At 46.2% G+C, this 12,214-nt stretch overlaps 1 protein-coding gene across 2 annotated transcripts in view; it reads right to left on the reverse strand.

Moving 5' to 3' along the window:
* The window catches only part of ENTPD3 (ectonucleoside triphosphate diphosphohydrolase 3), a 28,314-nt gene extending 16,710 nt beyond the window's left edge, over positions 1-11,604 (reverse strand). Inside the window, exons 1-4 of one of the 2 annotated variants that reach the window (XM_019727570.3) lie at positions 11,513-11,604; positions 10,692-10,743; positions 7,010-7,137; positions 1,029-1,146 (exon numbers count right to left, since the gene is read on the reverse strand). In XM_019727570.3, coding sequence (XP_019583129.3) covers positions 1,029-1,146; positions 7,010-7,137; positions 10,692-10,731 — 286 coding nt within the window. In that variant the 5' untranslated portion in view covers positions 10,732-10,743; positions 11,513-11,604. Of the gene's footprint in view, positions 1-1,028; positions 1,147-7,009; positions 7,138-10,691; positions 10,744-11,410; positions 11,472-11,512 lie in introns of those variants that run through there. The other variant, XM_074312578.2, reaches the window with a different exon arrangement.
* Between the last annotated feature and the right edge of the window lie 610 nt (positions 11,605-12,214).

Below are 12,214 nucleotides of genomic sequence, written 5' to 3' on the forward strand. Positions count from 1 at the left end.
AAACTAAATACAGAAAACGATAAAGAAGAACAAGGAAACGGTTAATAAAATTCAGGCTACGTTGTGGGCGAGACAGGGAGTTGCCTGGAGGGTCGTTAACGTTAAAAGTGCTGATAATGATCGATTAGGTTGGTGCAAAAGTTAATTGCAGTTTTCACAATTTTTAACCTTTCAAACTGCAATTACTTCTGCGCCAAGTTAATATTTCAGGGGTTGGCAGCTCATGGGCCAAATCTGGTTCTCTACCTTTTCTTGTGCAACCTGTGAGATAAGTCAGTTTTTACATTTTAAAATGGTGGGAGGAGGAATTGAAAGGAATAGTATCTCGTGACTTGTGAGAATTACATAAAATTCAAAATGTCGGGGTCCATAGGTAAAGCTTTACTGGAACAGAGTCACGCCTATTGGTTGATGTGTTGTCCATCGCCCTCCAGCCTATCTCTCCCCCACCTACATATACCTGTTGGAAGATAATTTTCCAGGAGTCTCTCATGTTCCCACATGTTTTATGAGCAGAGATACTGACTGCCTTTGTTCTGGATTATCTTCTCAAGGTGAACAGGCTCAGAAGATAGAAATAGGTTTCACCCCAGAGCAAAGGGCAGGCATGCTCAGTGTCCTTTATAAATGTTTCAGATTCCCTAATCTCTGGTTTCTCTTCCGTAACACAACCCACTGTGCGAGCAGGTACTACATGGCCTTTTCACATCATCCTGTGCAAATTGGGGCTCAGAGAAGCAGAAGAACATGCTGACCCTCTGGCTACTTCTGCTGCTGTGCTTAATAAATGGTCCTTCACACACACACACACACACCCCCCCCCCAGCATGTTCTACAGATGAGAAAACTGAGGCCCAGAGAAGGGAGGTGACTGGCCCACGGTGCACTGGGAAGTAGTAGCACTAGCATAAGATCTCATATTTTCTACCCAGTCCAGGCAGCTTCTCGGGACCCCTCTAGGCTTCCAAAGAACATTAGGCCGCTACCTGGCTTCCCTTTGGGCCTCCCAGACTCACTCTGGGCCTTACCTTTCACATTACATTTGCAGGTTTGGCTGACCACTCCAGTATTATTCTCCTTCTCCGCTGGCCACTGGTAGACGTAGACTGTCGTCCTGGAAGAGCCGGCATCGAGCACGATTCCATACTGAATACAAGGGAGAAAGGGAGAGTCAGAAATGGGCGGGGCCTCGCTGAGGACGCCTTTCCCCAGTGGATGCTGAGAACACCACGTACTCTCAAGAGCTTAATCCACACTGCTTCACTGAGGTCGGGGCTGACCACGAAGAAAAAGCTATTTCCTCCAAACCAACATTGTCTCCTTGGGCTGTGGGGGGTGGGGTAAGATGGATCAGGTGTTCTAGGGCATGGTTCTCAGCCTTGGCCACAAATTAGAATCACCTGGGGAACTTCTGAAACTCCCAAAGCCAAGGCTGCACCCCAGATCCATTCAACCGAGATCTCTGGGAGTGGACTCAGGCATCAATGGTTTGCAAAGCTGTCTTGCTGATTCCAAGATGCAGCCAAGGGTGAAGATTAATTCTCCAATGATCTTGCACACAAAGATCCCGCCTCATCCAGACCATTGAGGTGGGGGTACAGAAGCCACCTGGGTCTCAGAAGGGAAACGAATAATCAGTCACCTGCCACCCTCTATTCTCCAAACTTCCAGGCCTATCAGCCTTGGACTAAACAACCAAAACGAAACTATAGGTAAGAAGTGCTCACACGGGAGAGACACATTAGTATCTGCATCAGCTATCAGAATTAAAGCATTCGTAATTAAGGAGGGGAAACCCCAACTACAAACTAATGCTGACATGTGGTCCTGCTTTGGTAACAGAATGTATAGAAGGGTGTTGCCAGGGCAGTGATGGGACTGGCTGTGCACAGAAGAATAACCTGGGAGAGTCCCAGACCATCTCGCCCAGCTGGAGGCAGGTACCAGGGAGCTTCACCTGAAGGTGTCACCCAGCCCAGGCCCTGGACCAAGCCTTACCAGGGGACAGCATGTGTTAGGAGCCAGTGGGGATTGGAATGTGTAATGCTGACCCAGGTCAGCATCTGGTTGGGCCTCAAGTCAGTCCTCAGTTGGGCATCAGAGGCTTCTATGTGGCAGCGTGGGTCAGCCTAGCTTGTCCCAGGGAGGAAGATAAAGTCGGGTTCTGGAAGCAGGCTGACTTGGATGATGGATTCTTGATTTTACGACCCTGGGTAAGAGGCCTAACCTCTCTGGGTTCCCTCATCCTTGGACAACTTCCTTTGAGAAGTAAAGAGGAGACCATATGCCTCATACTTAGTGGCTGCTCAATAAATACAGGCTATTATCATATACAGAAAAATCACAAAATAAACAAAATCACAAAGTAAGAAAAAAAGAAAAGTAAAAGTAAATAATAACCCCTCAAATCTACTGTTTTCACACCTATTATATCTCTTTCCTAACGGTCTTCTATGCATACAGCTACATGTAAACATACGTGTTTAGACATGTTTTTAAATCAACACAGGATCACGCTGTACATAGCTTTTCCAATGCTTTTTTCATACTTAAAATGATATCACGAACATCTCTCCCTACCAGTAAAAATAGTCTGATATCACCATTTCCCACACATTCATCACACCGACTGTGAGATGTACAATAATTTATTTCATCAACTCCCTGATTCTAGACGTTTAGGAGGTTCCAACTTTCTACTATCACAAGTTCTTGCTTCATTTGAAATGGAACCAAATGAAACAAAATGTTGCTCCAGCTCCTGAATCACAGCTTCTCCATGAGACGAGATAGAACATCCTGTGTTCGTTGGTATTTGAACTTGGACAGCCTCTTAATCCCAGCCCGTCAGTCTGATAAATGTTGGTCGGGATCCTGACACAACACCTCCCCTGGCGAATAAGGGAGGCATTGTTCACAATCCATTCCAGGCAAAGGCTCGCTGTGAGATTAAAATACAGGTCGAAACTGAAGGCAAGAAGGAACCCAGGCATCAAGAGGTCTGAGCCACCACATTAGCCCCGGGCTTTTTATCCTCCCTCCAGCTACCGACCTGATCGGCACCCCTCCACGGCCTCTCCATGCCTAGTGATGACCCATAAAACAGGAAGAGGGAGACTAAGGGGACAACAACTCCATAGGGTACTTGCCTGTCCCCAAGTCTTTATCCCAATCCTACACAAAGCATGCATTTTCCCTGTGTATGAAGCCTTGGGCTGCTGGGTCAAGTTCAGAAAGAAGGAAGAATATCCATTCTCATTTGTGTCTCCAGCTGGGGTCCAGCTCTCACCAGGGTGGGAGGCAGCCAGAGACTCTGCTCTATGAGCCTGGAGAGGTGGCAGCCCGCTGGGCACCTGATGATGTGCTGACAGGGGCCAGCTGTGAGGCCCAAGGCCACCTTCACCACCATTCACTGACATTTTCAAAAGTGGACAAATGGATTTTTAACCAGTTTTCAGAGCTCGTTTGCCTAGATCAGTGGAATTCAATGTAGTTCCACGGAGGGACAGGGAGGGAGAGTGAATTTCATTCAGCTCAGTTAGGTGGGTGTCCTGTAGGGTCTCATCTCCTGCTCCCCGCACAAGAACGCAGGCTATGGCGAGTCCAAAAAGGAACACCCACGAAGCCACGGATGGGGGGTTCATGCCACTATAGTCTCACTGGTAGCTGGGTTGGAGACACAGGAAGCAGGCTCCATGCAGTGTGCAATCCACCGTCCGCTTCTCTGCCAACCAACCAACCCCCTAGCGTAGCCACGGCAGTTATATTAGTGGCCAATGGCTCACAGGTTACAGCTGATGGCCAACTAGTCACAGCTGATGGCCGTCTACTACCCGAGCCAGCACCTTTCCACATGAGGCCGAGAGCCTGGAAACTGCTCTCTAGGACTCTGTCCCCACAGTGGGTGATGTTGGGATGAGAAGAAGCAGTAAGTAACCCTCTGTCTAACACAGTGTCAGAAAAAAAACGTGGCTCAAATATGGAACTGAAGACACATTCAGAGGGCTAACCAAAAGTAAACAGTCTTCCATCTGAACCCCGTGGTCCAAAACTTAAGGACTGTGTGAGCTTCTGACAAAAGCAAAGGTCCTAAGATCAGCTTTCTTAGATTTGTTTATCATCATCATCTTCATCATTATTATTATAATAATAGTAGTAGTAGTAATAAACATTTATTGAGTACTTATACTATGCTAGGCATTAAACAAAGTGCTTTAGTATTATTGTATTTATGAAGCAGATGTTATCATCATCCCCACTTGACAGATGAGGAAACTGAGGTTCACAGCTGCCCATGGTCACAGACTTGGGATCAAGCCTGGGTCTAACAGGCCCTTAAACCTGTACTCATAGTCCCTGTGCTTTCACTGAGTTCCAAGGAAACCAAGTCTAATGGGGTGACTGTTTAGTAAATAAGGTGCCTGAGATGGTCTGCAGACTTTGTTCAGACAAAAAGTCTCTGGAAAACAAACTCTTAGTTAAGTGGTGTGCAGATCTGGCTGGAGAGGAAGTGGACCAACTTGAATAAGGAGCCCCCTGCAAAGAAAAAACCAATTATCCAACTCTTGCTCTTCAATGGGGGAGCCCAGAGTGAGCCATACGGCACCAGAGATCCAGGCCGATGATCCAGATTTGATGAAGGTTAGAAGGGAATGGTTTCAACACGTGCTGGCTTAGTGGTCCTGCTTTGGAGAGTAATGGCCAAGCATGGGAGAGTTTCCCAATATGGAGAACCAATGTGACCCAAACAGGTCACAGCAGAGAAACCTGGCCCCTGAAACCCTGAGACAACGCAGGCCCCTCTTCAACAGTGACATCATGTGGCTTCAAGAGGCAATGGCAGGGGGTATTCATCATATTGGACTGAGAAACTGCTGGGCTTCTGGACTATTACTGATTGGAGGTGGGGATGGTGGGGCCTAATGAGGAAGATATTGGACTTAATGATAAAAACGCAGGTGGGGGCCTGAGTGAAAAATAAAAGTGATGCCATCCTATTTACTCTTCAAGCTGGTAGAGCAGGTCAGACCGGTAACAATGAAAAAGGGACTGGGGACATTTCAACCCTTGACTGAGTTTTAATAGTTCTGCTCTCAAACTCAAATAAACCAAGGTCAGGTAAGCCAAAGATGGATTTAATTGCCAGATATCATGACCTTCCATGAGGGTCCTGAGGAACATTCCAGCACCCTCCCCCCCAAAAAAAATAGGCCGTTGTGGAGCTGGTCCCTTGTAGCCAACTGTCAGGTGCACACAAAGCAAAACAGGGCTCCTGGTATGAAAACTAACATGGCAATGAAAAAGGCCTCATATTCATTCAACTTCACCCCAAAACCGCCCTCCCCCGCTTAGCACACACTGCAAAAGGAAATTGGTCTCAACACCCTGAGAAAAGCTGCATGTGGAGTGTTCTCTTCCAAGGCTGTCATTCTGTTCGTAGTTCAGCTGGTCCCGAACATCTGTTATTGCTCACACGTAATCCACCCAATTAGACAGATTGGGCCTCTGAGCCAATATTCCAATGTTATACAACTTCCTGTCCCCCACAACTGTGACCGGGGCCTGACAGCAAGATTCTGAAGAGATTAAAAATCCCCCTTTGAACTGTCTGCTAATTAGTGATGGTGCGTCTTCTGGTCCTTCCAACCTCTTGCTTAATTAAGGCCAATGTTCTCTGCTCTCTTTTCTCCCTGCTCTGCCAGTTCTGCTCTTTTCAATCTGTAGAACCGTGGGAAGCTATTTGTTCTGTCTGTTTTTCTGTTTCCTCATCTGCAAAATGGGGTGACTAATAATTGTGTGCACATGGAACAGTCACGGAGGGCTCCCTGCCCACAACCCCTCAGACCTGACCACCATCATGTCCCAGCATGCATTTCCCACCTGCCTGAACGTTTCCTCCAGGGCCTGAGTCAACCTGAGCACACGATATGCCCGAAATACTGGGAGTCAACGTTCCCCGGGAAGCAGCCTCTCAGCTGATGACTGATGGAAGTTGGTGTGTAAATAGGCTCTGGAGTGGGATAGCTGAGAGGCAGGTGTTCTCTACGCCCCTTGGCAGAGGACAAGCCTGAGGTGAGTTCTGCACTGACCAGCGTTTGAGGCCCGGGTGCCCACCGTGGTAACCTGCTGGGTAACAGGCACTGCAGAGGCTGCCCGCCCTCCTGTTGCTTCCCAGCTAAGAAGGGTTTTTACATTTTTAAAGAGTCCTAAGACCAAAACCAAAACAAAAGAAGCTATGTGCAACAGAGACTTTAAATGGTCCTCAAAGCCTAAACTATGTGCTATGTAGCCTTTTACAGAAAGTTTGCTGACCTCTACCCAAAATGCTTGAAGGACTCACTGACTCTCTTCACCTGTCACGTGACAGTCCCTCGTGGGATCACCTCCCGTCATCCTCACAGCCGAGGCTGGGGTGATAAATATGATTCTCATCCTACCAGAGATCACCAAGGAGAGCGTTCGGGGATGGACTTATCCAGGGCGGAGAGGGGCCTCTGGAACTGCGCCTCAGGTCCTGGGTACTTTTGGGTGTGTGTGGGGGGGAAGTCAGAGGGATCTTGGCACATTTCTACCCCTCAGAGAAGTAGCACAAATACAGCTGAAGGAGAACTTTTCAAGTCCTTGACCTTTTGTTCACCCAGGCTAGGCCCTAAGCGGAGCCTGGGTCTCCTGATCTCCATTCACGATCAGGGTTGTGTGCTCTGGGGGAAACGGGTAAATCTTTGGTAGCCATCTGTAATTACTGGCTACAAAGTCTAGCTCTGATTCCGACAGTCAGGAGGCAAAGCAAGGGCACACAGTCCTTGGAGAAGGTGTCACCACTCTCCATCTGTAGCCTCAAGCATCACAAACCCAACACATCCAGACCTTCTCCCTTGGGTCTTACACCATCTCCCTGGCTCCGGCTGGACACAGGGGAAAGGGTTTTCTTGTCTTCTAACTCATGGCTGTAGAATAATTGATACCGTAGCCCATTCCTTCCCTTCAATGCCAATCCCTTCACACTTACCTTCAGTCCGGGAAGAAGAACCTCTTTCTGGTGAATCTGGATGAGTGTGATGGCCACGAGAACCACAACGCTCAAAAGCAAGACCACCAAGGCGATGATGGCTGGAGTTCGAGAGAGGGCCTTGAGGCCTAAAATGGGAAGACCCAGGAGACACATGAGAGGAAATTAGGAACAAAGCATGGGACTTCATTGGCCCATGGGCTAAGTGCATAACTGTACATGAATCACTTGCTCTGAGACTTTAGTGAGATCCACACGTTTAAGGCAGAGCAGTAACAGAGCTCCAATACTCATTTATCTTTCCTCCAAAGAGTGGATTAAAACAGTATTTGCAGGAAGGTGTCCATAGTTTAGCTTTCTGGTATTTCCCAAAGTGTGTTACACATATTACTGGTTGTCTCTGAGATGATTTACAAGTAATGTTTGTTTCAGTGTAAATTCGAAAAACATGGGGTGATATATTCAAAATAAAAATAAAGCAGGTGATATAATATTTCATTTAAAAATAATCTCACATAAATTAGAAAATTAATACTGTAATTCAGATGTAATCAATGATTTACTTTATTTTTCAAATTAATTAATGTATTTTTTGTAGGTGTCTCCTGGCTGAAATCTTTAAATCCACAATTTACTTTAAAATTCATTACATGGTGATTTATTATTAAAGAAATGGTGACATGTCTGAATTTCTAAAGTATTTGGGTTCCCAATAAGAACTCACAGTCATTTTTCCTGTGTCTACAATGAAGGTACAAGGTCTCACCTACATCTTCACAATTGAATGCTAACTAGACCCCACTCTGCGTGTTTCCTCCCAAATGGAAAGATACATATACAGTATCTTTACTGTATATGTAAAGATACATATACAGTATCTTTATCCATTTAAAAGCAAAAAATAAAATAAAACACATGAATAATCTTAAACTAAATATATAGAGCCTGAGTAAAGAAAATTATGTTATTCTCTATGTATTGTATAATAATGTATAATATATAAAAAATAAACTATGTTTATTTATAAAATTTAAACTAATATTGCTTAACTAAATGATTAAAGCAGACATTTACTTGAGTCTTAAGAGACCAATGTGGGCTACTGAAAATTTTGTAGATAAAGTAGCAAATAGATTTTTAAAAAGAAAGAAACTAGTACTGTACTGCATTGAAATGATTCCATTTATGGGAAATTCTAAAATAGGCAGGTGACAGAAATCAGAACAGTGATGGCGCGGGGGTTGGGAACAGGGATTCATGGGACACCTGGGGGGCACTTTCTGGGGTAAAGGAAGTACTCTATATCTTAATAGGATTGTGGGTTAGATGGATGTATGCTTATGTCAAAATTCATCAAACCTTTCCAAGGCCTTTGGGGGGAAACCTGAAAATCAAAGTAAATCAGCTCCTTAGGTATAATTTCACTTGAAAAAAAAAAAAAAGATTCTTATAAATTGCCCTTATCCTAAAAATGTATCATTATGGAAGGCAAGAATACCCAACTTAGGTGCACAACTTAAGATCTAGCCATTTCACTATATATAAATTATACCTATTGTTTTAAAAAAAGATAACAAGACAGTCAATTAAAATTTGACTATATAATATTCTTGGTAGAACTATTATGGCATAAATATAATGGTGACACAAAGTGGCTGAAATATGATGAATACTGGCATAATAGAAAGATCACTAGATTCACAGAATTCCAATATGTCTCTCACCATAGGGTATTTAAATATAATTAAAATTAAATAAAATTAAAAAACTCAATCCCTCAGTCTCACTGGCCATAATTCAAGTGTTCAACAACCACACATGGCTGGTGGCTACCACATTGGACAGGGCAGGTATAGAACATTTCCATCATTGTGGGAAGTTCTGTTGAACAGAAATGGGGTAGATCCTGTCCTATTCCAGAACATTTACTCTAAGATCATCATGACCTATGCTTTACTCCTTTGTTACTTTCAGGAGACATTTTCCTGGAAGGAGAAAAGGGCATATGTATACCACCATGATAGAATTAGATTCAGCCCCAGTATCCAATCACATCACAATACTCACTACTCTGGGGCAGTCCTTCATGCAGGTGCATCTCAATGGCTCAGAATAGCCAACCTTTCTGTCTCATCTGATCCCTCTGCAGTATAGATGCTGCCACAGACACTTTCTAATGTCAAAAGTGGTCACTTAAGAACTTCATTTTCCTACGTTGTCACGGGGAGTGTAAACTGACACAGCATCAATGGAGGGCAACTTGTCAATGTTGATTGACAGTGATTGCAAATGTGTACGGATATCATCTGACTTACAATCCCACTTCTGGGAATTTATTCCACAGAACTAGTCCCACATGTGTAAAATGACACACACAAAGCTACTCACTGAAGCATCATTTGTGATAGCAACTGGAAGGGGGATAACCACCGTGGCGTTGAACTTCAGAGCCTCTGTAGGGGTCCTACATAACTCTTCTGTGATTCCGGATAAAAGTACATGAGCCAGCCAGGAACCAATTGATTCACAGAAGCAAACTTTTGTATCAATTTTTAAAGATTCCACATGTCAATGTCAATTTAAAGGACTCTCCCCCCTAACAAGACATAGCAGAGGCCTGATCTGCCAAGTTAAAAGGAATGTGACAAGTTTATATGTATGATGTTTGCAGTTTATGCATTAAAATTTCACAGTGTTGTGGGGAATGCCTGGAAATCAAATCAAAGCTCCTTAGGTACAACTTACCTTTAGAAAAAAAAAAAGATTTGTATAAATTGCCCCCACTACCCTAACATCATAATCTTTGGGAGATAAGAATACCCAGTTTTTTAGGGGCACGACTAAAAACCATCTGATATGTAAGCAGTCTCCTGACCGCAGCCATGCAGCTGGCATCCTAAGTCCTCCACAGCCATGTTTCAGCAGTTTTTAGGTAAAAAGCTATGATTACCTGAAGAAACCCTTGCCCCAGCAGAAAAGCCTATCACAAAGCAAAGTGGATTAGACCAGGACTCACTCATTTAGGGGACGCGCCTAGAGCTGGGCTGTCATTGATTGGACAAACACCGTAATTACAAAGTGTCTACCTGAGAGTGGAGAGGCGGGAGCCTTCTGAGCTTCCACTTGAGCAACTGCAAAAAGTGCTCCAGAGGCAGGCAGTGGGGGCAAGCTTGGAAGTGTGTGTGTGTGTGTGTGTGTGTGTGTGTGTGTGTAAATTCTGCAAGTGTGCCTGCAGTATCAGCGGTAACAATGCCGACCCAGGGAGGGGGGTGGGGGTGGGAGATGGGGGACGCTGTACGCGCTGTGCTAGCAACACCACTTGGATGGAAACAGAGGAAAGATCCACGTATTTTAAAGTTCATCGCAAAATCAACAATATTCTAAAGCAAACCTTAGGTACAGTTGGGTAAGGGAAACACATGGGCCAAATTAATGGATTATACAAACCGGAAAAACCATTTAAGTGACACACACATGTTAGTCCTTGTTTAGCGTAGCTTTGATGAAAAGCATTACTTTCATCTGAGGAATGCCTGTGGTGAAAGTGCGGTGAGCTACAGAGTCTCAAACCAAAGAAGTTAAACAGTCACGGGCAGGGGACACGGGTAAGAAACTGTGGCGTGAAGCTGGGATTCTCATGCAATTAGACAAAATCATGCGGGCTACCTGCTGAGATACTAACCTGCTTGTTCACAAGGTTGACGGGTCAGCACAGTGAACATCTTTCCTTCCGGCTGCAGGTGAGAGAACACAGAATGACAATTAGTCTATGGCCCCTGACTTAAGTTAAAAAAACGTGCACACAAACCCACTTCTAACAAACCAAAACCTCACAGGGCAGGGTTGGAGGTTAGGGGTTGGTGAACCTAGAACTTCAGTGATAGACCCAAAGCTGGAGCTTAAATTCTAGTGTCACCTCGCCAGATACGAGGAAAAGAACGGCTTTGCTGAAATTTTAAACTGAAAAAAAAAAAATCAGAAATAAATCTATTTTTTCCTGCAGACTTTCCCACCCGTCCGCAATACCCCGGGGCAAAGCAAATCCTGCACCTGTTATTAACAGGCACCCACAGGGGCGGAGGCAGGGCTTTGCTTCAAAGCACAGCAGCAAGGAAGGTTTCTGTGTGTGGTCGTGGGGACCGCCCTTTCAAGATCCAGAGGGGTATCTTTAAGCCGCTGGTTGGAAACAATTGCTAGAGGGTGTCGGGGCCCCCCCAGGCGCCGGCGCTCCGGGATACGGGAGGCCCCAGTCTCCACACAGACACATCTAAGCACCCAGCGCATTTCGGGACCCGCAGAGCCGCTCGGTAAAGACACGTTCACCTCTTGGGGCATGGCAGGGACCACCTCCCCGCCTCCCGAGCATTTAGGGCTCGCGTCCATCGGTCCCCCATTCCGGACCTCCGCGAAATCCGATTCTGTTTCTTTCCCTCCCAGCACTCAGCCTCACGAAGGTTCCCGATCCTTCCTTGGCCGCTCGAGAGCGGGGTCCACTGTCCTCACCTGTGCGCGGATGATCCGAGGAAGGCGACCGCTGCTGCCGCAGTGGTAGCAGGCAGCCAGCGTGCAGAAAGCTGCTGCGGAGGCGCCCGGGGGGGCGGGGCGGGGCGGGGCATTCGTGGCCAGGGACCGCCCCCTTGGCCGCGTCAGGGCTGAGCACCTCTTCACCTTCCCTCTTCTAGTTTTCTCCATCGCCCCAACCCAAAGTATAAGGGGGTGAGGCTTGCGAGACCTCGCCCCCCCACCCTAACCCGCCTGGCCTACCTGGGGAAGTGGGGCAGGTGTCCACTGCCTGCCTCCCTCTTCCATAGCTATCAAGTACAAGAACCTATTGATCTCTCTTCTAGTTTCCTCCGCTGTCACCCCAAGCCTAAGTGGAGGGGAATTGGGGGAGAGGGGGGCAGAGCAGAGACTGGGCACTCCGTGGGCGTGCACAAGTGGGCCCTGTGCTCAACTTTCCGTGGAGTGGTGGCCAGTCAACACCTGTAATGTTGGGTATGAGGTGAGTAGGTGGCAGGATTATCCCTGGGTCACCTGGGCCAAAAGCCCAAAGTAATGCAGAGATATCTTGTCTCAGTATTTCAGCAGATTTGCCCTGGCCACGCCCACAGCCATTCTCACTGTTTATTGAGCAGTGCTCTCCCCCACCCCATTGAAGATGGGTGTCATTAGGCCAAAATTTAGGACAAGTACTGCCTGGAAGAG

Source organism: Rhinolophus sinicus, chromosome 5 (genome assembly GCF_057876585.1).
Source record: "Rhinolophus sinicus isolate RSI-liver-muscle chromosome 5, RSI-T2T, whole genome shotgun sequence".
Lineage (NCBI taxonomy): Eukaryota > Metazoa > Chordata > Mammalia > Chiroptera > Rhinolophidae > Rhinolophus > Rhinolophus sinicus.